Consider the following 26,558-nt stretch of genomic DNA (forward strand, 5'->3'; position numbering starts at 1 on the left):
CTTTTCAATTATCCGATAATTTGTAATGTGTATATCTAAAAAAAATACTCAATTTAACTAACTAATATATCTAAATTGGTATATATAAATCTAAGACGTCATGAAGTTCTTTAAAAAAATAAATATCAAATATATGTAAAAAGTTTCAAAAAAAATTTAAATATTTACTTAGATTCCAAATTTGTTTAATCACTCAAATTAAATTAGAATACGTAAATTTAAAAAATACACAATTAAAATACTCCAAAAACGCCATTATATATCATTTTATTTACAAACGTGATAAACTATTTAAAAAACGAAAATAATACGATAAAATAATTAGACGAATGTTTTGTTAATTTGGAAAAAACATCCAAAACGATATATATATATATAAAAGGAGTGATAGAGGGAGGGATTTTTATTTTTTTTTTGACCCAAATGTTATTAATGCTTGAATTTGAGTCGTTTTTATCAAACCGGCTCTAACGTTGAATTATGTCCTCTACATCATTCTAAATTTCTAACTATCAAAATTTTAGTCATTTAATTTTTTTTTATTACAAATGAATATATATATTGTCTTATTATTTTAACTCAATAGTTTCATTCCCTTCATTAATTTATTACATTTATAAAAACAAAATAATCATTTATATTTTTCAATTATTCAAACACATCACACATTTTAAGATATTCAAAAGGTATTCAACAATTTTAAACTCATCAAATTTGAAAAAATATTTAATTTAAAACAAATATGTCTAAATTGGTAGACCGTAGTCACCGTACACATAGTTATATCATTATAAAATTAAAAAGTAAATAAATATAAAATTTATCTCTAATCAAATTTTTTCAAATCTTTCCTAATGTTACACATTTTTTAATTCATTTAAACAAATTTTGACAAATTATAATGTCGTAAATCTAAAAAATACACCTATTGATAATATACATCTAATTCGTATATGTAAATATTATTTTATTTAAAATGTGAATAATTAATTAAAAAATAATATACAAATGATTCATTAGAAAAATATTGACTCGACCGGCCGGGTCCGATTGGAAAGATAAGCCGGTTTCAGATGCAAGCCGAAATGGGAACTATATAACTTCATCTTTTTCTATCGTTGCCGATAAGATTTCATTGCGCCCTTATCTCCGTATGTATTTGCTGACGGCAGTTGATTCAAAATGGTAATCGGCCGTAAGTTATCTTCGATCAGAAATGGCGGGCGAGGTAGGGTTTTTTAGTTTCTGATTCTTCTACTCTATTTCCATTTTCACTTCAGTCTTTCATCACTTTCCGCAAACCCAATATTCGTATGTATGAATGTCAAATAGCAACTGACCAATCCTTGACGAATTATATAATACATTGACCAATTCTACTCGCTATGGAAACTAGCAATGGACAAAACACCGGTATCATGTGGTTTTTCAAGGATAGAGGGTTTGACGATAAGAGCATTTCTGATATGTTCAAAAAATGCAAGCGTCTCGATGGTATGGAAAGGGAAAGAGCCTCTGAAAACTGGGATTATCTCAAAAGCATTGGCATACAGGAGAGAAAACTCTCTTCTGTTGTTACAAAATGCCCTAAAATTCTTACACTTGGTTTGGAAGACAAGATAATACCCATGGTTAATTGCCTTTCTACTTTGAGTACAAAGTCTAATCAGGTTGCTTCAGCCATTACCAAATTTCCTCACATACTTAACCATGGTGTTGAGCAGAAGCTCTGTCCACTCCTTGCTTTCTTTCAGGGGCTTGGGATTCCAGACAAGCAAATTGGTAAAATGTTATTATTCAATCCTAGAATTATTAGTTATAGCATTGAATCAAAGCTTTCTGTACTGGTTGATCTTCTTGATAATCTTGGCATTGACAAAGAAGGCATGATTGGTAGAATTTTGGTGAAGAATCCACACTTAATGGGTTACAATGTTGAGAAAAGACTTCGACCCACTTTAGATTTTCTGAAATCAATAGGGTTGACAGAAGGAAACATTCAGAATGTTGCAATCAACTTTCCTGAGATTTTAAGTAGAGATGTTGATAAGACTCTGAAGCCGAATTATAGTTATCTAAAGGGTCGTGGGTTTGACAGTGGCCAAATAGCAGCTCTAGTGTCTGGGTACCCCCCTATTTTGATCAAGAGTATCAACAATTCATTAGAACCGAAGATCAAGTTTCTTGTGGACGTAATGGGAAGAAGGATTGAAGAAGTAACTGATTACCCGGATTATTTCAGGCATAGCTTTAAGAAGAAGGTGGAATCGAGGCAGAAATTCTTGAACAAAAGGAATATAAGCTGTACCCTTTGTGAGATGCTTGACTGTAATCAGAAGAGGTTCTTATTGAAGTTCGGTTCCACCTGATCCACTTTCCTTAGCTTTAGCTTTTGTAACGATGATTTGAGATTTCTGTTTCATTTATAACTTTGAGAATGTTGTTGATAGAGCTTTCTTTGTGTCTGTGGGTGGTGCTGTCTGAGAATATAGACAGTATTCATTTGCTTAACACATGATGTATCTTAACCTTAATTGTCTAAACTTTTGCTCAAGTTTTGTCTTCTAAAACTGCTCAGCTTGCTTGCTTCTACAGATTTTCACATTTTCTATCTATGGTTGGGTTTGAATTTGAGATATGAGTAATGTTAAGGAGCTGACATTTTATGTAATAAATGACGTAGAGAATGATGTATCAATAATTGATTAAACTTAAATTTAATACTAGAACAAAATATATTTTTCAAGTTCAATCACATGTTGATACATTATTTTCGACACCATTCATGATACTAAATTTTCGTTCTCTATCATTATTCTTGGAGATATATCCACTATAAATGAATCTTTACTCAAATTCATAAAATAATAACCTTTTAAACAAGTGCATCAATGTATTTATAATCATAAATAATTAAAATTTGTTGAACTATTTCAATCAAAATGAATTTATCTAAGTATGTTTATCTTATTTCATTTTGTATGGTAGTTGTATTAATTAAAGAAGCGAAGTAATAAGAATTCAAATGAAAATATTAAATAAACATATTGATTTTTTTTTATATGTTTCACTAGTTGAGCGGTTGAAGTATTAAAATATGGACAGAGTTTTTTTTATAAATATGAATAATATTTTATTTTATTTTTATAATGTAAATAATCTTTACATGTTTTAAATAAGGATGACAATAAAACAGTTCGGAGACCATTCTCGGAAGGCACCATTTATAAAATATTAAAAAAAAGTAAATAAATTATATAAACGATTTTTTTAATATAATATATATTAAAATTTTATATTATTATAAAAAAATAAACTTTCAAACTCCTATAAAAAATAGTGAATAAATAAATATATTTGTGATTTTATACATTTAATTATGTTTTATAATGTTCGGACAGAATCGGGAAAAAATCGAGACGAGAGACACAAATACAATCCCTAAGATCCCACTCCATCCCTGTTCAGTTTCGAAAAAAACCGTCATAGGACAATTCGATTCGGTTAGTGCATATAAACTTAAAATTAACGTTCTTAGTTTTAAGATTTACAAAAATATGGAGATTTAATTTTTAAATTGAATTCCACTTAAAATACCTTAATTTAAAATGATCTAATTTAATTTTTATTTAATTGGGTTAATCAAATGCAGCAAATGGAGGCAAAAGTGGAGAAACGCCAGCTGCAAGTTTACCGCTCAAAAGAAAAGAAGAGTAGCTAGGGCAAGCTTGTCCAAGGCACCGCGAGCGAGCGTCACCATTTTCACTGTGAAGCAGACAGACAGACAGAGAGAATGGCGAGCGACGCAGACATGACCAGCTGGACTGATCTTCTCCATTCCTCATCCAAGCTCCTTGATCAAGCCGCCCCCTCCGTCCAGTTCCCTCCTCTTCAGGTTCCGTTAACACCTTCGTAGCCTGCATTTCACTTGTATCTCCATTCTTTAATTCTCTCTCTCTCTCTCTCTCTCTCTCTTCGCCAAATGATCCTTTTCATTTTCTTAGAGGAACTTAGACCAATTAGAGGCGTTGTCGAAGAAGCTTAAGGCCAAAACCCTCAGAACTGAAGCTCCTACCCAGACTATCGCTGCAACTAGGTACATCCCATCCCATCCCTCCTCCGTTTCTCTTTCTAATAGTCTTGTTAAATTAGGTAAAGTTGTTTTAATTTACTTAAATTAAAAGATTTCATCGTGGTTTGTTTTGTGTTCATTATTCTTGGGTTCCTTTGACTTGCAGTGTCCAAAGCTGTTTTTAAAATAGTTATTGTTCTTCATAGTAAATTCCACTGCTTTCATATTAGTATTTTTAGAATTTCTCAACTTGTTTGAAGGTTACTAGCACGAGAAGGAATAAATGCTGAGCAACTTGCTCGTGACCTTAAATCGTTTGAACTCAAGGTACTTTATATTATTTCAAGTTGGTTCACATTTTCTTATATATTCTTGCTTCCACATTACTAACCTGTAACTATTGTTCATTTGGAAGTTTCAAAATCTTAGCTGTATGAAATTCTGAATTGGATTTAGTTGGCGATATTACCATTTATTTTGTATCATATCAACCCATGTACAAAGTAAAGCTAGACCATTGTCAATGTAGATTGTTGTGAAGTCACATTCAATCACATATTCACATGCTAATAAAGGATAGATGAAGTTTCATACTACTGATATTGCAAACATCTGAATAATTGTGTTGGCCAGCACAAAGGAAATACATAACTCATGTTTTGTGTGTGCTGCCTTTCTGAGAACAAACCCACCCTTTGAAAATGAGAAGCTTAGAATTCCAGCATATGTTTATTTTTTCCTGTAATTTCAAAGAGTGAGCATTGTGAATTTTTAATCTTAGTGATATGCTGAATAATTGACTCTCAAGAATGTGGAAATATCATGATTGTGTTGGATTATTGAAATGGAGAGGATTGTCACAATAGCTCGTCTCTAACATGCTGTGTAAATGCCATTTCTGCTTATAGTATTGTGCAATAAATTGTGTAACTTGTATATCTTGCTTTTGCTCCTATTCGATCTTCTAGTGAAGCTCTGGTTACTGATTTTGTCCTTTCTCATTCTTACTTCTTTAAGACAACATTTGAGGATGTATTCCCTGCCGAGGCAACAAGTGTTGAAGAGTATCTTCAACAGGTAATTTTTACGCCATTTTGTTACATGCTGGTCCAGTATATGTTATATACTCAGTCACATGTAGAACTTCATTTATATGGTTTGCGTGGAATGTGATAGCTTGATTGGTAGTATATTTGCATTAGGACAGCATTGGCTGAGGCTATTGAATCCACATTTTTCTTTTTCTTTTTTTATCATCCACCTATCATGTTGGAGTTGTATGACTTGAGAACCTTTACTTGTTTAGTTCAGGGCCCATGTTAACACACTTGCAGAACCAACAGAAAGGAGACAGTGGAACTGCAATAGTTTTGCACTAATTTCCACATTAGGCTGTTTTATAAGACTAAACTTCAGAATTGATTATGCACTTCAAATACTTGTGCCTTTTTTTGGGGAACATTTCTATTGTTAGCCTTCCTGATTAGGTCTGACCCAAAAGTACTGTTTTATCCTTTCATATTTTAATTTGTATGTTTATCCTTGTGATATTCTGCCACAATAAATAATCTCATTGTTTCTCAACATTCTTACTTAGGTACACGAGATGGCAACCATGTCAGCAATTCAGGAAGCTCAAAAGGACAATCTTAGAAGCTTTAGTGATTTTATGATGACCAAAATGCAGGTTGGTTGTGGGAATTCTTGAATAGTGTTTTGTAATATAGCTCTATGGACTCTTTGTGCGTGAAATTCAATCTGATATAGCAATTTGTATTGATGTTTGTTTATTTACTTCAGTATCTTGTTATCTGGTTTATTTCATTTACATATTTTCGCTCCGTGTTAACCTCCCATTGCTGGCTCTTTATTGCCCATAATAAGAAAATTAAATGTTTATATTTAGCATGCAACATTTCTCTGACAGGTGTGAGATGGTACGATTGAGACATCAATTTTTGCTTGAGTTTTTGCTGAACTCTTTGACCTGTTTTATGCTATGCATCACAGCCTTAGTCCTTTTAGTGTTGTACTGTAAATTAGATTTAGTTCCATTATTAATTGAATTTACATGATGGTTGGTTTGTTGTTAAGCTCTGGATTTTGTATTCTACCTTGTACCCCTGATTTTCCAATGAATCATTATTATAGGAGGATTGGCAGAGGGAAAGACGGGATTTCCTTCAGAGCCTGAGTAGAATATCTACATTACCCAGGATCAATATGGGTGATTCTAGTGCTGGAGGATCCCATACACGGCAAATATTGTCTTTAACGTCAAGTCAGGTTTCTTCTGTACCACCAAGTTTAGAGTTTGCACCCCTGTCTGGTAGACCTATTGTTGACAAAAAGGCCGCTGCTTATGCTGAGGTTGTCAAGAAACTTAACTATGCAAGAGAGCGGGGTTTACCATTTAAAGTAAGACCCTGTTTCTTAGTTATTGTGTTTGATCTGAATTTTTTTAATATTGTTTGAGATGTGATAAATTGACCCCTAAAGTATTTGTTGCCCTTTCTATTTCGTTTAATTTGATTCAGTATACTTGCTGTAGTTTATTAAGAAGACAATAAATTTGAGAAGAACAAATGTTTTTAATTGTGTATATTTCTCATAACTACATTGCTCAAGAGTTGTCATATATACAAGTGAAAGAGAATTTAATGAGCAGCATTGGAAACCCAAATAAAGAGACTACAGGTTATCTCCTAACAACAAGGCCTTGTTTGATTTTAATCCAAATAACCCCTTATCACATCATCAATCAATTAAAAAAAACTAAATTACCCTTACTTTATTTTTTATAATAATTTAAAATATTAAAAATGAAGAATTTTTTATTATTTTACTCAAATAACCCAAACAATCCACTTTTTACATTAAACAAGTACTTTTTCCAAATAATCCTACAAGTCTCAAGTTATCTCCTACACAAGATGTCTACTACACTTGCCAAATACACAGACTAATTATCCCTTTTTTTCATTAGCCTGCAGCAGCATTCAGAAATGCACACGAGGGTTTAAATACTGATGCATCTGGTGGGAAATCAGTGAACATGCAGAAAATATGGCACCTGATTCAGGTTTACTCTTTGTACTATTCCTCTTCTTGGATCTTTCTGCAATAATTTGCAAAGCTGTTACTTGAGCATAAGGTAGTCATTCACAGATGATGATGAACGAGGACTCAACACCTCAAAGGAATTTCTCCAAGAAACATTCTTTGGTGATTGGAGCAAGACGCCATCTCGAGTATGGACACGAGAAATATGTTATAGATACAATACAAAATCATCCAGCTCAGGCAAGACCTTGTTGCATTTTGCATTTTCATTTTTCTATTGATATTAGCTACTGGGTATCAGAGATCTCATAAGAATGACTATGTGAAAGGTATGCTGTTCTCCTGTGATCTTCTCCTTTTCAAGATCAATACTATTTTGCTTTAGAGAAAAGAGATAAGTCTATGAAAAACAACTACTTCAAATGAATATTGTGATGCAATGTCTGAAATATATAATGGTTTGGAAATATATAGCCCTCTCCTCTATCAATAGTGTTAAGATTTTGGCAGTTTTTATAGTTTCTTCACCCTCGAGTCCTTCAAATTATGAGCAGAGCTAATAATTTCCTCCTAGGTTCCAAAGCTGTACACAACCATTGGTGGAGCTTTCAGAAGTCATTGAGACCAAACACATTACCACTAACTGATTCACTGCTAACCAGAAATTGTGGAATCTATGAGATACAGATTATTTCTCTCTCTTCCCAAGACACTTCATCTAAATTTTATTTCCAGAGAATGTAGTATCCACACTGAAAACCATGTGTTGAGATTTAATCATATAAAATAAGCTACCTTGGAAGAAGCTTCCAATAGTCCAGATCTGTCTGTGATAGATAGACGTCAGACGACATCCCATCCATTCTAGACTAGGAGATCTTGGACAGAAATTGTTAGTAATAGCCAATTCCAACACTATTCTATCTTATGCTTCCTATTGCAATTAAACCAGGTGGATTAAGAGAATCCATAAACATTTAATTGACAAACACTTGACTGTCTCATTGGCAAACACAAGGACAAACAAGTTTTTTCCCATTAGTGTACATACAATCCTATGACAAATTTTCTAATGGGAAAACACATGATTGTCCTTATATTTTATGAGCAATATTTCATCCCTGGATGATTGCTTGTTTTCAATATCCTTGAGGAACCTGTTGTTATTTATATACTAATTTGTTCTTGTTGCTACCATCTTATATTAGGCTGCACTGGGTGGGTCAGTTGGGAATCTGCAAAGGATACACGCATTTCTCCGGGTTTTCTACTGATCTTGTGTTTAAATATTCTTCTAAAATTTTCAAGCGAGGGGATCTATGTGAAATCTCATTGGTGTCCACTCTATATTTTTATTGCAGATACGATTGACAGATTATGGAGTTCTAGATTTTGATGCTGGGGATGCTTACAGGCAACCTCCTATTGACACTACATGGCAGCAGGTCTTTTAACTTCCTCCTCCACTTTTGCTCTTATTGTTACTTGAAGTTGTATAAAAAAGTGTTGGGATGTCTCAGATGATGCTATTTTATTTTGAACATCATTTGACATTTATGCTTGGATGAGGTTATAGGCTTTCAAATCTCCTAACATGGTTATAGCAGGTAGTTTTATTTTTTATTTTTTTTACCTTGATGAGTAGAGTAAACACATTGAAGAAGGTTATACTTCTGATGCATTCTTTTTGCTTAGATAGTTTCTAGCTTGAGTTTTTTTTTGTCTCCAGGTATGTCATTCTGTGTTTTGTGATATGCGACTTTTTGAGTAGGTTGTTTAGAACTACTATATCTTTAAATGGTGCATATTTGTTTACACCAAAAGTGGCTAGCATGCACCAGGAAGTGGTAATGTTGATTGGTATTGGGTTAGAAAAAAGAGAATATTTTTTATTGGAAAAGGCAAAAAGTAGATAAAGGTAGTTTAATAATTATAGCATTAAAAAATGATGAACTGATCCAAGTGCTCTTATAAATTGAGGGAGTAATGTCTCCCATAAAATGAGAGGGTGGGAATAATTTTTTTCTCAGAGAAGAGTTTCTTTCACTTCAACTACTGACAAATTTTGTTTATAACGAGAAATCATTCAGTTCCGTCATTTTAGATGAGTCTAAAACTGTTTATTGAGCTCAATAATGAAGATGAAACAGCAACTGCTTAACATGTCATGGATGAGACTCAATAACATTACATTTTATACTTGCAATCACCTCTTATGAATCACCAACCTCTTAATTACTTCATCATTCTTTCTGAGTAATTCTTTAATTCCTTGGAGGTGTCAATGAAAGATATAAGGTTTGACGTTGAGCGGCTCAGGAATGAAAAAAAAAATCCTCGTAGTAACATTTTCCTAGTGCCTACCAAATAATGTTTCATGTTTGTGTCTTTTCTAAGATAGCACAGGTTCTAACTTAACTATCTTTATTCAATTTATGTGTTTTCTGTATTTGTGCGTGTTTCTATGGCAATAACACGAGTTATGTGGGCTATGGCTGTGGGGTGTCATACTAGTTCTCCATAATAAAAAAATAAAAAAATAACATGAGTTATGTGATAAAGCATATCATTTTCTTGGTGCTTGTTAATTTTCTTTGCGAGCTGGCTCGGCTAGGACCAATCTAACTACTAGTAGAGCTGACTTCATCCCTCTATGAATAGCATCCAAACCTTGTTTTTGCCTTGATATACCTTTAAATAGGTATACACCTCTGTATACTTTTTCTTGAATAGTATTCATCTCATCTCATCTCCTTATATTGTTTATGTGACAGATATATTTTTGCTTGAGAACTGGGTATTATGTTGAAGCTACAAAAGTTGCATCGGAATCTCGTGTTTCACACTACTTTGTTCCCCAGGTACTAGAACTTCCACAATCTCCATCTTTGGCATCTATTTTAACCTTAACTGGAACATGCTGGTTTTGCAGCTTACTGAATGGATCAGCACTGGAGGAACGGTATCAGCTGAGACTGCAGCTAGTGCTTCTGAAGAATGTGAAAAAATGCTAAGATTAAGTGACCGAACTGGTAGATTTTCTTTTGACAAGAAAAAACTAGTTTTATATGCTATGGTGTCAGGATCTCGGAGGCACATTGACCGTATTCTCAGAGAACATCCAACACTTTTTAGAACCATTGAAGATTTCTTGTGGTTCAAGTTGTGTGCTATAAGAGACAGTCCGTCAGGGACCAGTTCTATTGTCCTCAAGGAAGGCTATTCACCTTATACTTTGGATGACTTACAGACTTACCTGAACAAGTTTGAGCCATCCTACTATACGAAGAATGGAAAGGATCCATTGGTATACCCTTATGTTTTGCTCCTGAGCATCCAGCTGCTACCAGCACTCCTGTATTTGTCTAAGGATTTGGGAGATGAAGGCTATAATATTGATGCTGTGCATATTTCCATAGTGATGGAAGACCACAGTATACTCTCTGTAGGTAATACTATATCAGGGCAGAAATCGGGTGTGATGGATGCTTTTGCTGAAGTGTCTAGCATAATACGGCAATATGGTTCGCTGTATATTCGACAAGGTAATCTTCTTCTGGCACTAGAGTACTATGCACAAGCAGCTGCTGCGGTGGGTGGTGGACAGCTGTCTTGGAGTGGGAGAGGTAATGTGGATCAACAGAGACAGAGAATCTCTATGCTGAAGCAGTTACTTATGGAGGTCTTGTTGCGGGATGGGGGCATCCATCTTTTGCTTGGTCCAAGAGGTGCTGGAGAAGAAGGTGAGTTAGGTAGGTTCTTGACTGATGTAGATGCAAGACAACAGTTTTTGCTTGAAGCTGCTCGTCAGTGTCAGGAAGCTGGGCTTTATGATCAAGTAAGGAATCTTCTCTTTGTCATTTGCAGCACTACACATTTTTTTATGGGAGTATTAGGATGGGTGCCTGAGAAGTTCTCGGTTGCATTTCCTTTTTGTTTTACTTGGGAGAAATGTGCAACTATAAGCATGTTTTCACTTGGAGCTTGTTTGATGTAGTTTTATTTTTTTTATAAAGAATTTGTTTCTTGAAAAAACTTGTGATGAAAAAGTAGATTATTTGTGTTGTATTTAATATATATAGTTTATGAAAGGATAAAATATTTTTCACTATCCCACCGGTCAAAGCGAAGTTCACGTTAACCGTGGTGAAACATCTAAACAATAAAAAAGAGTAACAAGTTAATCAAATGAGAATGTCACAAATGATTATAAAAGTAAAGGGTATTTTAGTTGGTGATTTGGATAAAAAAATCAAATAACCCTTCATCAAACGCCTTGTTTGCTATTAATTGTTTAACATGCCTAGTTGCCTACACATCATGAAGGTTAAATTTGCATCCTGATACATTAGAGCTCTTTAATGGGCATGCGCCGCATGCCAAATTGTCATGGAGATGAAAGCTTGTATTTCCATTGATTTTGTCCTTTTGATAAGTGTTCTTTATTTAGTTGTTCACTATCAGCGATGTTCTCTTAGCATGCTTTTGATGAACTAAGACTCATGAAAGGACATTCTAAATTGTACTGATGTTGGTGGCTTGTACATCACCTTCATTGAGGGTTGTATAAATATTTTTCTCCTTAGATAGCTCTTCATGAAACATTTATGGATGGCTTTTGAATCAAGTTGGGATATGTTTGTTTTGTCAAGAATTAGAATTGACCTTCTAGGTTCAATATTTGAAAAGATAAATCTATAAAATTGTAGATCCATATTAAATAGTCTTTTTCATTGGATTTTTAATTCCAATATGGCGGAATAGGAATTCATTTTCCTCCCCCCCACCCCCATCTAGGGTCCCAAAAAAAGCAAAAACGTTTGTCAAATAAATTGTTAGTAAATTTTCTTTTCGAATTCCTGCACGAGTTCAATTTATCTTACATTATATTCATGAAGTGAAATTTACTGTGTATGCTAAATTTTCATTTTCCTTTTTATTGCATTTGCTTATTTATGTCATTTGTATATCTGTTAATGAATAAGAAAACAACAGAAGGAAAACATCTGTATTTTTGCCAATTATTTTCATTCAAGAAAATTCCTCTAAACATAGTACTTGAGATACATTTAATTATAATTCTATAAAAATTGGAATTGAATTTTTAGTTAAAATTCAAGGTGAACAAATATTGCATTAAGGTTTCTCTGTGTTAATTTTGCAGCTATTTATTGCATATTGTCCAAAGTTATTTTGAAATTCTCTTGCAATTTCAAAATCCATGTCAAAAACTGCTGTAGTTTACCTTCAAAAAATAAAATAACTTGAGCACTTAGCAGTTTCCCAATAGGGCTCAGATCAAATATGGGAATCACAACATATTTGTGACATGAATTGATCAATGAATCACTGGGTCTAACCCAAACTTGATTAGACCTGTCTGTTTTTTTGTCACTGGGTCTCCCCTATGTTTTCTATACTATAGGGGAGACGCCTAAATCTTATTTCTCTTCTAGCAAATATTTTTTCTATTTCCTTTGAATTTTTATCCACATTGATTTTCTTTTCTTCGAATCTCAGGCTATAGAAGTTCTGAGAAGAGTGGGTGCATTTGCTATGGCACTGGAAATCATAAATAAGTGCCTGTCTGAAGCAATTTGCGCTTTATCGCGTGGTAGGTTAGATGGTGAAAGCAGGACTGCCGCCCTTATTAATGCTGGGAATGAAATTTCCGAGGCATACCAATATTATCCAGGAATCAGGTTATTTCCAAACCATGCTACTGCTATTGAGCCTATATTTTATTCATTTTTTTTTCATCTGGTATAGTTTTTGACCATGATTCAGATTATATTGTGATTTTTGTTGCTTCATTTGCTATACAAATTATTTTCTACATTATCATACAAATTATCAAATTATAGTGTAATATTTTCTTTTTAATTCATTTGGTATAAACTTTTTATATATTTTTTGGATCATTTTGATTCTTTTGACAAACATAACAAATGTTGATTTTTTCAAATAATGATCACTGTGGAAATAAATGTATAACAAAACATCCCAGCGTGGCCATGTTATGATCCAAAACTTTGCAAATTTGGTGAAAAAGAGTTGTTCTGTAATCATATCTTAGACTCCATATATAGTTGCTTTAATGAGTGGAATAAGCATGAACCTTGTACTATTTGCTTCCAAACATGACTATATATAGTTGCTTTAATGAGTGGAATAAACATGAACCTTGTACTATTTGCTTCCAAACATGACTAAAACCACATTTAACCCAAAATGCAGTCTTCAAGAAAGAGAACACGTGTTAGAGCAGCAAACTGTGTCAAGACAGCTTGAGGCAATATTGTCTATTCATAAACTTGCAAGAGCAGGTTCCTATGTTGATGCCTTGAGAGAGGTAGCCAAGATTCCTTTTCTACCCTTGGATCCTCGTTCGCCTGATATCGCAAGCAGTGTTTTCCATAAGCTATCTCCCAATGTCCAAGCTTGTGTGCCTGACCTTCTCAAGGTCGGTCTCAACTGCTTGGACAATGTTGCTGACACTGATGGCTCACTCCGTGCAATGAGGGCCAAGGTAATAATTACAACTTTGTATTATGTGTTTCTGTTTTCGTATCTGGAGCCATTTCCATAAGGGATATGCATCTTTTTACTGAATATATTTTTCTTCTTTGGGTTAGATTGCGAGTTTTCTGGCAAACAATATGAACAGAAACTGGCCTCAAGAACTGTATGAAAGAGTTTCTCGGAGCTTGTGAGTATCAAATACTGTTTCTGTCTAAGATAAGATGAAGAAGAAGATGGGGGTATTGTTGAAGAGCAGAAGAAGGATTGTTTTAAGCTAATTGCTATTATTATTATTATTAAATGTATGCAGTTTGTTAATATTGGACTTGTTTGAGAGGAGGCAAGTTTTGTTGGGATATAAGATAGTTTTTAATTTTGAGAAACAATACAATGAATGATCTACTACAGATAATCCAATTCTTCTGAATGGTGTGTTCCTTCTTTGAAGTAATAACTAATAATTTTGCAGTTAGTTTTTTGAGAAGTGATAATGCATGGACCTATTTCTTGGAATATATGAGCAATGAAGGAAAATCCATCTCCTTGAATCTTGAACCGCATGCATGCCTGAGAACAGAAAAAAGTTACTCCATTAATTCTTCAACAACCTTCTCACAAGATGGGTCCTGAACTTTTAATAATGAAATGGGTCTGGTTGTGTGGGGAGGGGAAATTGGTGCAAATGACGCTAAAGATTAATGTATTTGTAAAAAGTGTCAGCGCATAAAAAAGCGTTTGTGACACTTTTATTTTTTTTTGACGAAAATGCCTCCGTTGCGAGACGCACCCGGCAATCGCGAGACGGAATTTTTTTTTTTCCGAAAAAACAAAATCATCTCGCGAATGTCGGTTGCGTCTCGTGACAGGAACAATTTCATATAAAAATATGAAAGTATCACCAACGTTTTTTATTTATTTTTATAAGTCATATAGCCTAATCTTTAAGGCCATTTAGTCAAATTCCCCTCGGTAGGCATAGATTGGTAAATTATGGGTTTCCTCCACTGGATTTGATACTTACTCTTAAAATTTTAAGATTTTAAATAAATTATTAAATATATAAATTTTACTATTTTAAATTCGTACGATTTTATAAGTTTATTAATAATTTTAATTTTACAATTTTACATTTAAAAAATATATTTATAAATTAAAAAAGTTATTATTTATTTATTTAAATAAATTAATTAATATAATTAATTTTGTAAATATAATTTTTTATAGTATTATTTTTTAATTAATTATATATTTAAATATATAATTTTTTAAAATTAATTAGGTATAATATAAGTAATATTTTTCAAATTAAACATGTTTTCAAGTAAACTATAGATTTTAGTATAATATAAAAAGAAACAATCTTATGTAAACGATTTTGACTGAATTGTTTAGGGCTTTGTTAAGGTGGTTTGTAGGGAGGATTTAATATTTTGAATTGAGTTGGGTTTAAAAAAAAATTAGGTAATCTTAATCAAATATCAAGAAAATTATTGATAAAATGAATAAATAAATGTAGGATTATGTTCAATTTTTTAATAATTAGATAAATAAATAATAAATTCAATTAAAAAAATATATCTTTTCTGAATGGGCCCACACCTATCATAGATATGCCGCTGCGGACAATGGAACCATGAGTCCATGACTTCTCGTAGGTCATGATGATGATAACTAGATCTAGCCATTAATGATGTTTGAGAGAAAAGAAAATATTAGGAAATTATTTTGGCCTTTTAGCATAATAAATAAAAAAACTTAAATAAATATGTTATGAAAGATTTGACTCATGGGTGATTTTTGCATGTAATATAGTATATAGTTAATTAAGCCATTTGCTAGATCTTACAAAGATTACAACATTTATGACATGTATTGACTGTTTTTATTATTTAAATTAAGGTAAAAAACTTATTAAGGTCTGGTTTGATCTTTAGAATTTTAGGTATTTTAAGAAACTTTTATTTAAAATTCAACCATCATTTCATATATCTAATTACTTTTCTTATCTATCAAAATACTAAAAATGAAAAATAAAAGCATTTTAGTCAATAAACACTTAAAAACTGTTTTTTTAATTATCAAATAGTTTTTTTTCTTCTTGAAAAATCCTAATAAAACCAAGGATCAAACAAGCACTAAGATTTCTTTAATATTGATGTATTGAATATTTTATCTTTTAAGATTTTAAAATACATTTGAGTTTTATAATAGCAAATTAATAGTTTTGTTGAATTTACAAAATCTATGAAGTTAAATTCTATCAAGTGGTCAATGAAATTATAGGTTGTGTTAAACTTTTTTTTTTTTTTAATTTCAATATATATAGTAAAAGTAATTTAAATATATATTATTTTTATTATTAAAATATTAATTAATCTATTATAGTAATCTCAAATATGAAGAGAAATTTCAAGTCAGTTTGGTAAAAAAAAATTATTAATTTAAAAATAATATAATTTTTTATAATATTAATTTAAATAAACTAATATTTTAATTATATATTAATAAATTTAATTACATTTGACCATTCAAACTCAATTGGTTAAAAATAATAAAATTATAAAAATATGCTATTCATAATTATATTTCAATTATAATTATAAATTTAAATTATAAAAAGAATTAAAATTACACTCCAATTTTAATTTTAATTTCAGTTTCAATTTTATTATTTACCAAACAAATATATTTGTTATCTTGTTTTTCCATTTAATTTTTATTAAAAAAACATTTAAACATTTTTATCAAATTATATTAGTAGATATGTTTTACATTTGATTAAATATTATTACAATAATAATTAAACATAATTAATTACATGTCCTCGTACTGTTTTTTTGTTTTGTTTTGTTTCTAATATATATATCTCACTTCAAGATATGACTGAAGGAGAGAGAGAAAGAGTCTGTCAATTGTAATTTGTAGTTTATGAATTTGATTTTCAGGTTTGAGTAATCTCTTTCATTCGGATTGAGCGACGACGACGATGGCGAAGATAGGGAAAACGATACTTGATAAAAGATGGCTAGCGGCGAGAATAACGGAGGTTGAACTTGACGGCGTTCAGCTCACCACCACTCGCCCTCCCGCCGGCACCGACTCACCTTGGATGGAAGCCGTTGTCCCCGGAACTGTTTTATCAACTCTTTTGAAGAACAAACTTATTCCAGATCCTTTCTATGGACTCAATAACGAGTCAATTATAGATATTGCTGATTCTGGTAGAGACTATTACACATTTTGGTTCTTTACAACCTTTCACTGCCAACCCTCACCAAATCAATACGTCGATCTGAATTTCCGCGCAATTAATTACTCTGCTCAAGTGTTTTTGAATGGTCACAAATTTGTCCTTCCCAAGGGTATGTTTCGTAGGCATTCTCTTGATGTTACCAAAATTCTTCATCCTGATGGGGAGAATAAGCTTGCTGTTCTTGTTTATCCTCCTGATCACCCTGGAAGAATACCCTCTAAGGGCGGCCAAGGTGGTGACCATGAGATTGGAAAAGATGTTGCTGCTCAGTATGTGCAGGGTTGGGATTGGATTATACCCATAAGGTCAGTGAGTTACTTCTTTGATCCATCCTATTCTGTAATGAAGTGATGAGTTTCAAATATTTGTTTCATGAATCATGACAGGGATAGGAACACTGGTATATGGGATGAGGTATCTTTAACTGTCACAGGGCCTGTGAAAATAGTGGATCCTCACTTGGTTTCATCTTTTTTCGACAATTACACAAGGGTATATTTGCATTCAACGATGGATCTGGTAAATAGAAGTAACACTGTGACTGAATGTTCTTTGAACGTTCAAGTAACAACTGAACTCGATGGTAATACTTGCTTAATTGAACATATTCAATCAAAGCATCTGTCAATCCCTCCACGAACCCGGATTCAGTATACATATCCCGAGGTCTGTTTGTTGACAATTTAGGTCTTTCATATTCTGCATTTTAGGGTAGATCTTATTTTTAACATGTTGATGGATGCTTACAGCTTTTCTTCTATAAACCAAATTTGTGGTGGCCGAATGGCATGGGAAAGCAATCACTCTACAATGTTACGATTAGTGTTGATGTTAAAGGAAATGGAGAGTCAGATATATGGAACCATGATTTTGGCTTTCGTAAAATAGAAAGCATCATTGATAATGCGACTGGTGGAAGGTACTTCAATTTTTCAATGTTTCTTTTGATGGATGTTATTTGGACACCTGTAAGTAACTTCTGTTTCTTCTCTAGATTGTTTAAGGTCAATGGACATCAAGTTTTTATTCGTGGAGGTAACTGGATTTTATCAGATGGATTGCTACGGCTTTCAAAGGAACGATATGAAACAGACATCAAGTTTCATGCTGACATGAACTTCAATATGATCCGATGTTGGGGTGGTGGATTAGCTGAGAGGCCAGATTTCTACCATTACTGTGATCTTTATGGAATTCTGGTTAGATCTCACTTCCTTTTGTTTATTTATCTTCTTCTCATTGAATACTTTTGTTCTCTTTATCTTTGTAATATATGGCCAATGTTCTCTTTTCAGTTTCCCTAAATGGCATTTCTCTTGATTTGTCACCTTGCCAAAATCATTGTGACTCTTTTCTTTTCGAAGCAATGGTGCATATTCACCCAACATATTTCAAATAAGCCCTTATTTGTACATAATGTATTTTTCTAACTGTCCATTTGTTATATATTTGTCGCGTGTCCTTCACATGTGAAGAGCTTATTTGACCCAATATGTAGAAGTTGGAAGGGCTTAGATGATCTTTTCAGAAGTTAACTGTGCTATTTTATTATCAGTTACTAGCTTATGTGGTTATATGGTGTTCTTTCTGTTAGTTTTGGTGACCCAAATGAGTTTAGCCGGCTCGCAATGCGACAAAAGAAAACCAGAATTTTGCGGGACACTGTTGTAGGCTGTATTTTACCTTTATAAATATCTGGTCTTCGCTAGGGTGTTCTTGCTCTTCTCTAAATCTGAGTTCTAACCTACTTTTTCGACATATAGGGAAAGTGTTCTCCTCTTCCTGTGGTTTTTTCATGTCTTGGGTTTCCACGTGAAATCAGTGTGTTCTTCACGTGCTTTGTTTCTTTTACTCTGTCATCCTTTTATAATAAATTGCAGGAATAATTATCATCTTAAAAAGTATATGATAATTATTTTGTTGAATCTTTATCTGGTTTATCATGTAATAATAATTTGTCTTTCTTATAGGTGTGGCAAGAATTCTGGATAACCGGAGATGTTGATGGGCGTGGTGATCCAGTATCAAATCCTAACGGTCCCCTCGACCATGAGCTTTTTTTACTTTGTGCGAGAGATACAGTGAAACTTCTCAGAAATCACCCTAGTCTCGCTCTTTGGGTTGGAGGAAATGAACAAATTCCGCCAGAAGATATCAATAACGCGTTGAAAGATGAATTGAAACTACATCCATATTTCGAGAGCTCTAGTTCCTCGAATGAAGATCCCAGTCGTTACCTTGATGGTACTCGTAGCTATGTACAAGGATCCATGTGGGATGGCTTTGCAAACGGTCAAGGAGATTTCTCTGATGGACCTTACGAAATTCAAAATCCAGAAGATTTTTTCAAGGATGATTTCTACCAGTATGGGTTTAATCCCGAAGTTGGCTCAGTTGGAATGCCTGTTGCTGCTACTATCCGAGCAACGATGCCTCAAGAGGCATGGAAGATTCCGTTGTTCAAGAAATTAGAAGGCGGTTATGTACAAGAAATTCCTAACCCGACATGGGAATACCACAAGTATATCCCCTACTCAAAACCTGAAAAAATGGTTCATGATCAAATTTTGCTATATGGAGCAGCACCTACAAATCTCGATGATTTTTGTCTCAAGGCTCAACTAGTCAACTATGTTCAGTATAGAGCCTTGTTAGAGGGATGGAATTCTCGTATGTGGACTAAATATACGGGTGTACTAATCTGGAAAAATCAGAATCCCTGGACTGGCCTGAGAGGTCAGTTTTACGACCATTTGCACGACCAAACGGCTGGTTTTTATGGTTGTCGATCTGCAGCAGAGCCGATCCATGTTCAACTAAACCTGGTTACGTATTTTATCGAGGTGGTTAACACAACATCCAAGGTTTTATCTGATGTAGCCATAGAAGCCACTGTATGGGATCTAGAAGGAAACTGTCCTTACTATAAAGTTTTCTCTGAGAGGCTAACGATCCCGCGTAAAAAGACTTTACCTGTTTTCGAGATGAAGTACCCGAAATCTAAAGCTCCGAAGCCAGTTTACTTTCTTCTTCTCAAACTGCATAGAGTATCCGATAATAAGGTAATTTTGTCCAGGAATTTCTACTGGCTGCATCTTTCTGGTGGAGATTACAGACAACTTGAACCCTACAGGGAAAAGAAAATACCCCTTAAGATAACATCTGAAGCTTCCATGACTGGTTCAAAATACGTGATCAAGATGCAAGTGCATAACACCTCAAAGAAACCCGGCTCCAATAATGCTGCTGATGGTCAGAAAAAGGAGATAGGATTGATAGAAAGGATATGCAGCCGGTTTTCTAAGGAAAAAGATGAGAACATGAATAAGAAGGTATTGGAAATCAATGGAACTGACAGTGGAGTTGCATTCTTTCTTCATTTCTCAGTTCATGCTGCCAAGAAAGAGCACAAGGAAGGAGAAGACACTAGAATTCTTCCTGTACATTACTCTGACAACTATTTCTCGCTTGTACCGGGTGAGGAAATGTCTGTCACTCTTTCTTTCCAAGTCCCATCTGGCGTCACCCCGAGGGTCACACTCAATGGTTGGAACAACCATTATGGCCAGAATATGCTGTGTTTGTAGGTAACTTTTGTATTAACATAAATAAAGAGTAAACATGTGTGTTTATTTTCTGTATGTTGTTGGTTTATACTTGTGCTGTTCATGGATTTTCTTGTGCGGATGGGATGAGAGACTTATATATAAATTATGGAGTCCTAGTTTTCTGATGACTTTGTTTTATTCATGTTGATTTACATCACAAAGAAAAAATATAAGCTTAATTGTGTTTATTTCTGGAAGCTTCAGATTCCTTACATCTCCTGTAAAAATATCACCTTTGTCTGCATCTCTCAACACCCATAGGAATCTTTGTTTGAGCCCGATCGCCAGCCAGCGCCTCAATTTGTTCATCTGTCATTGACCCAAATGAAACGTACATAACTGACTTTTGGCGGCTGTTTCTCAAGCCACGCCAAGCATTCGTTTCCGGCAGTTGAATTTATCATTCTAACTTGATTTAATGGTGCGAGCCATTGCTTCCTGTTTATGTTAGCCTCTATCTTATTATAAAAGGACCACTCCCCATTGGCTTCATTAAGAAAAAAAAAATAACTTATCCAGAAAACAAAAGATGTGGTTGTTCAAAGGGCCCAACCGATTGGGCTGAATGAAGCCGCAGAAGCAGCAGCTTCTTATCCTTCCACTGTTGATAGCGGGAAGTATTCATACTGTGATAAATCAGCTTTTAGACTCTAAACCCGTAAAATCTAGAGTTTACTTGAAATCGTAATAGTTTAATTTTAAAAAAATAATAGTTATATATTATTATTATTATTTATATATATATATATATATTTATAAATAAACAAAAATTATACTTACAAAATTCAAGTTAACATCATTTTAAGAGTCTTGCGCTAGATCTAACTCCCCACTTGGAATGGGCAAGTCATTTATAGGTTTCAGGAGACTCACCCTTTCAGTTAAGCCCAAGTCCAACCACATCAATACCCCTACTTAAGTTACAGGTTCACGTTACTAAGCACGGTGATAATGAAGAATTTAAGTGGATAATTTAACCATATGTTTATAAGGTTATTTCGATACTACCCATCCAGACAAGGCATTACATGTATCCTATTCATAAATGAAACTTATACACAAAAGTAAAAAATTATCTTATTCATCTATTGATTTTTTTTTCTTAGTACTGGTGGCAATACATGCATGGGCCTATATTATATTCTTTTCAATTTCTCTATCTATGGCTCAAGCTGCTCAAGAAGGTACATTATTATTATTATTATTATCAAAAGTAAAAGTAAGATTTTCATAATCTTCTTACAATATTATTATTATTATTATTATTATTATTATTATTATTCTTAATGACCAAGACATTCATCTTAACACCATAACCAACAAACATATAGCTTACCTAGTAATATGAGCAATGAAAGAATCCATCTCCATTTTCGAAACACCTCCTTCCTCGGTCGCATCCCTGAGAACACCGCCGAGTTCCTCCGCCCTTTTCCTTATCTCTTCTCCTTCATCCGAAGCCATCAGTCGTTCCACCGCTTTCTTAATGGTACAAGAACTCACTACCTCACTTTTGTCTGCCCATTCTCTAACTTCAATACCCACTTTCAAAATCTCAGTTATCAACACAGCATTGTAAGGTTGGTCCGAATGCATCGGCCATGCGGCTATAGGAACTCCCAAGCTCAAGCTCTCCAAACAAGAATTCCATCCGCAGTGGCTCATAAACCCACCGACCGACCGGTGGCCCAGTATTTCCATTTGGGGAGCCCAATCACGAACCACCATTCCAGTTTCTTTCACACTCTCTTCAAACCCATTTGGCAGCTTCAGATTCCTAACTTCTCCCGTAAAAATATCAGCTTTGTCTGCATCTCTCAACACCCATAGGAATCTTTGTTTGCTTTCTTTGAGACCCAACGCCAACGCTTCAATTTGTTCATCTGTCATTGAAATTGTTGACCCAAATGAAACGTACATAACCGACTTTGGCGGCTGTTTCTCAAGCCACAACAAGCATTCGTTTCCGCTGGTTGGATTTATTGTTCTAACACGATTAATTAATGGTGCGATAGCCCATTGTTTATTGTTTACGTTGTGCTCGTTCTTGGCCATGTCTAAATCAAGATAGGAACTTTCCATTTGCCTGGAAGTGTTAAGAATATCCCCTTGTTTGATTTTGAGGAATTCGGCTTGAACGGCGGACAATCTTAGGATATCATCAGTGACGAAACACTCTTCCAGAGGAGGTATTGATTCACCTTTGTAATGGGAATTCATGCAGCAACTGGAGAAGGCAGATACGCACCTGAAATTGTAGGATTCAGCATTTGGAATGTCGGCAACATCCTGAACGACGAAGCTCATAAGCGTGTCGTGGATGACGACGAGCCTTCTTGCGGTGGCGGAGAGTTGTCGGAGAAGGGTGGCAACTGGGTGGCGAAGATGCAGGGTAGCGTCGAAAGATGACTGGAGATGTGCAGGGAACTTTGATGTTGAATTGGGGTTTGGTAATGGGGAGAGGAAATGAGGCATGGGTAAATCATGGAAGTGGATTTTGGATAATAAATCCGATGATGATCGGTCTCCTCCTCCGGTTAACCGGTGCTTGACCTGACGGTTGTGTTTGGAAGAGGCGGCATAATGAACTTCGATTTGGTAATTGGAGGAGATGAGGAAAGAGAGTTGCAAGGCCTGGTTAAGGTGACTCTGAGCCGTAAATGGAACCATGAGCATGATAATCGGAGCTGGGATGGTATCTTGATGATGGGCAGCCATTGTTGAAAGCTTGAGGAAAGAAAATATGCAAGTTCTCTAGCTTCACAAAATCAAAACAAAGGGAAGTAAAGAAAATGTTCAAACAAATTGTATTTATCCTCATTTAAAAATTCATTAAATAAAAAGTATATTTTTTTTCATTAACTTTATAACATATTTAAATACATTCATACAAATCTCTTATAAAAAAATTATTTTAATAATTATAAAAAGTGAGTAATCTATATCTTATGTATATAATAATAATATATATATAATAATAAAAAAAACCCATTAAGCCAGGATAAAAGTCGACTTAAAACACCAAAAAGTACATGTTCGGTTATATCTTGAAACGTTTTGAGTTTAAGTTAATTTGTTTGTTTTATTAATTTTGATATATATCTAAAAGTGAATAAATACTTGAGTCGGATCGTGGTTGACCCGTCCATAATCTTAAAACAGTTAAAAATGTGGTTGACTTACCCATAATCTTTAAAGAGTTACAGATAAAGTTAAAAATGTTATCCCATCTTCTAGCTTAGCGACAATAAAATGTGGACATCCTTAGCCTCCATGAGGTGTTGGGTTCGAACAACAAGTTTTTTGTCTTGTTAAATGATTAAATGTGTTTGTGAACTATTTAATTAGTTACACTCCAAAAAGGAAGCAAAACTCAGCGTTTTAAAATAGTAACCAAGTGACCAAAGACATGTAAGTGTGAGGTTACAAAATAATTACAACCCTGTAACCATGTGAGGTTACGAGATGAGAGATAGAAAAGATTAGTGGCTGGTTTACCAAGGGATAAGAGGCCGATATGATTGAGATTGGTAATTAGTTTGTTGAGGGATAAGAAGCCGGTAAGAAAAGATCGTAAGAGACGTCTAAAAGTATGAGATCACAAGATTTAGAGGTCAATTGAGATTTTTATGTGTGAGGTCACAATATTAATAATGAGAGCTGTCCATTGAAAAAAAATAATGGTGGTTAAATATGTGACTAAGATGATTGGTTGACCGAAGTGTGAAAGTGAAGTCACGAGATGATAAGTCGATTGGATTGACCATGGTTGGTTTGTTTATGTGAGGGTAAAGAGGTCGCGATAATGATATGAGATGATTGAGTTAAAAAATACTAGAAGTGATGTCACGGAATTAGTAATGAGATGTGTTAGTAGGAGAACAAAAAATATTGGTGGCTAAATATATGAATGAATTTGTTGGTTTACTGAAGAAGTGGGCTAAAGGGGTTGGTGATATGATGAAATGGTTGGTTTTAAGGATGGCAATTTGAAACCGCCCCGCGAAAACCGAACCAAATTGCCCCGTTTGGGATGGTTTTTCCCCGAAACCGAACGAGAATGGGGCGGGGATAGTATTTGTGTCCCCCGCCCCGATCTCACCCCCGATTATGCCCCGAACACTATAAATATAGTTAAATCAATAATATATTTATTTATTCACTATATTTTATAAGAATAATAAGTTTACTTCTTTATAATAATTTAAAATTTCAACATATTACAATATATATTATATTAAAAAATCCATTTATATAATTTTATTGGATAATTTTATTATTTAAAAATATATATTTTATTAACGGTGCCCCGCGGAGATTCCCCGAAACCGAAAAAAACCGAACGGGGCGGGGATGGTATTAAAAAAATCCCCGAAATAAAAATGGTGCGGGGATGGTAAATGCATTCCCCGCCCCGAACCGCCCCATTGCCATCCCTAGTTGGTTTGCCAAAAGTGATGGTAAAAATGTTGGTACCGTTGAAAAGGTTGAGTGCAGAAGTGAGGTCACAAAATTAGTAATATGAGAGGTCTATTATGTAAGAAATGGTATTATTGGTTAACCGAGTAATGAGAGTAAGAGGTCGAAAAAAGATAAGATCGGTGCTGATAAGAAAAAAGTTAAATGAATGTCTTTTTATCAAATGATTATCTTTTTTTTTTGTGAATAACAAAAATAACAATGAATGAGAGGATGAAAAAGATCATTAGGTTGTCTCAAATCTCAACCATTAAAGTCACTCGTGTTCAGATCATAGATGTTGACGACGAAGAGGATAATAAATGTGATGAAAATGTTAATAACGATGACCAGGGTCGGCCCTCGGGTATGGCAACCAATGCACTTGCATAGGGCCTCCCACTTTTATAGGGCCCCTATTTTTTTATATTTAATATTATTATATTATTAATATTATTTTTTCATTTTTTTCTCCTTTAATATTAAATATATATTATAAAAATAATTTTTTATCTCCTTTTTACTCTCGTATTATAATATATTAATTATTTATATTTTATTTATTAATTAAAATTAATTTTTTTTTTTACTATTTTAGGTCTCAAAATTCAAATTTGCATATGCCCCCAAAATCTCAATGCTCCTCAGGATCGGCCCTAACGATGACAATGACAATGACGATCACAAATATAAATATTGTTTATTTTAACTTTATAAATATGATCTTTATTTATTTAACATGCAGTAAATAAAATATTCACTTTTATTTATTTATACACATCACTAAGACATATTTATAATAAGTTATTCAGGATATGATTTTTATAGAAGAAATTTGTAGTAAATAAGTTTTTATTGGTTTTCGTGGTTACATTTTTATATTCCATTTCTTTTGTTTTCATTACCCTTAAATATATATTTTTTTATTGACAATTTTTTTTTTGTAATTAATTAAATTTGAGTTTCATTAAATTTTTTTTGAGTTTATTTTAAAAATTTAGAATATTACCCTTTTTTTTATTATCATATTATTATGATTAATTTACCTATTAAATAACTTGTTTTTAATAACTAAAATATATTTATTTTATTTTTATTAAACTTTAAATAAAGTACTTTAATAATTAAATTTATTACTTATATATATATATATATTTCCAAATAAATATTTTTTAACAAAATTTTAAAAGACCAAAATCATACTAACTTAGAAGTCTCTTGAGTCTTTGGACGTGTTAAATTTATTTATTAAAATTATAAAATTTTATTTATGTATATAAATTTTTTTTAAAAAAATAAAAATTTATTTAATTTAATATAAATTTTTAGGAAGTTAAAATTTAGTTCAGCTGAAGATGCCAGGTCATATATATTATATATATATTTATTTATATATATTAATTTACATGATAATTTGGTTTTTAATCGTGATTTATATTTTCATTGTTAGATGAAAATATGTACATTAGTTTATCTCTTTATCGTTACTCTATTTATAAATTATAAAAATATATGTTATAAATAACGAGGTTTTAATTTTCAGTTTGCAAATCAATAAAATTTAATAGAATTTTTTTTTTTT

The 26,558-nt window shown here is 33.2% G+C and overlaps 4 protein-coding genes across 4 annotated transcripts; 3 read left to right on the forward strand and 1 right to left on the reverse strand.

Moving 5' to 3' along the window:
* Positions 1 to 1,121: 1,121 nt before the first annotated feature.
* LOC124925443 (transcription termination factor MTERF6, chloroplastic/mitochondrial) lies at positions 1,122 to 2,589 on the forward strand. The gene has a single exon (XM_047465443.1). It carries the CDS (start codon positions 1,386 to 1,388, stop codon positions 2,367 to 2,369), a length of 984 nt encoding a protein of 327 aa, XP_047321399.1. The 5' UTR covers positions 1,122 to 1,385; the 3' UTR covers positions 2,370 to 2,589.
* Positions 2,590 to 3,681: 1,092 nt separating this feature from the next.
* Positions 3,682 to 14,145, forward strand: LOC124925329 (nuclear pore complex protein NUP93A). The gene is made up of 15 exons (XM_047465299.1): positions 3,682 to 3,895; positions 4,005 to 4,096; positions 4,333 to 4,399; positions 5,090 to 5,149; positions 5,670 to 5,759; positions 6,224 to 6,490; positions 7,059 to 7,154; positions 7,241 to 7,375; positions 8,344 to 8,397; positions 8,497 to 8,580; positions 9,910 to 9,996; positions 10,068 to 10,973; positions 12,656 to 12,837; positions 13,373 to 13,664; positions 13,771 to 14,145. The coding sequence occupies exons 1-15, from the start codon at positions 3,794 to 3,796 to the stop codon at positions 13,846 to 13,848; spliced, it is 2,592 nt and encodes an 863-aa protein (XP_047321255.1). The 5' UTR covers positions 3,682 to 3,793; the 3' UTR covers positions 13,849 to 14,145.
* A 2,411-nt stretch (positions 14,146 to 16,556) lies between these two features.
* Positions 16,557 to 20,643, forward strand: LOC124924010 (mannosylglycoprotein endo-beta-mannosidase). Its single transcript, XM_047464039.1, has 5 exons — positions 16,557 to 17,215; positions 17,297 to 17,576; positions 17,660 to 17,829; positions 17,905 to 18,109; positions 18,881 to 20,643. The coding sequence occupies exons 1-5, from the start codon at positions 16,644 to 16,646 to the stop codon at positions 20,495 to 20,497; spliced, it is 2,844 nt and encodes a 947-aa protein (XP_047319995.1). The 5' UTR covers positions 16,557 to 16,643; the 3' UTR covers positions 20,498 to 20,643.
* Positions 20,644 to 21,850: 1,207 nt separating this feature from the next.
* On the reverse strand, positions 21,851 to 23,222 carry LOC124927450 (zeatin O-glucosyltransferase-like). Its single transcript, XM_047467857.1, has one exon. The coding sequence runs from the start codon at positions 23,192 to 23,194 to the stop codon at positions 21,851 to 21,853; it is 1,344 nt and encodes a 447-aa protein (XP_047323813.1). The 5' UTR covers positions 23,195 to 23,222.
* Positions 23,223 to 26,558: the final 3,336 nt, after the last annotated feature.

The sequence above is a fragment of the Impatiens glandulifera genome, chromosome 2 (genome assembly GCF_907164915.1).
Source record: "Impatiens glandulifera chromosome 2, dImpGla2.1, whole genome shotgun sequence".
NCBI lineage: Eukaryota > Viridiplantae > Streptophyta > Magnoliopsida > Ericales > Balsaminaceae > Impatiens > Impatiens glandulifera.

Excerpts from the sequence above, each read along its gene's own strand:
- LOC124925443 (XM_047465443.1), top strand. The coding sequence starts at position 1,386 with ATGGAAACTAGCAATGGACAAAACACCGGTATCATGTGGTTTTTCAAG.
- LOC124925329 (XM_047465299.1), top strand. The coding sequence starts at position 3,794 with ATGGCGAGCGACGCAGACATGACCAGCTGGACTGATCTTCTCCATTCC. Across the intron at positions 3,896-4,004 it reads TCCAGTTCCCTCCTCTTCAG|AGGAACTTAGACCAATTAGA; the intron begins GTTCCGTTAACA and ends TCATTTTCTTAG. Across the intron at positions 8,581-9,909 it reads TTGACACTACATGGCAGCAG|ATATATTTTTGCTTGAGAAC; the intron begins GTCTTTTAACTT and ends TTTATGTGACAG.
- LOC124924010 (XM_047464039.1), top strand. The coding sequence starts at position 16,644 with ATGGCGAAGATAGGGAAAACGATACTTGATAAAAGATGGCTAGCGGCG. Across the intron at positions 17,216-17,296 it reads GATTGGATTATACCCATAAG|GGATAGGAACACTGGTATAT; the intron begins GTCAGTGAGTTA and ends GAATCATGACAG. Across the intron at positions 17,830-17,904 it reads GATAATGCGACTGGTGGAAG|ATTGTTTAAGGTCAATGGAC; the intron begins GTACTTCAATTT and ends TTTCTTCTCTAG.
- LOC124927450 (XM_047467857.1), bottom strand. The coding sequence starts at position 23,194 with ATGCTCATGGTTCCATTTACGGCTCAGAGTCACCTTAACCAGGCCTTG.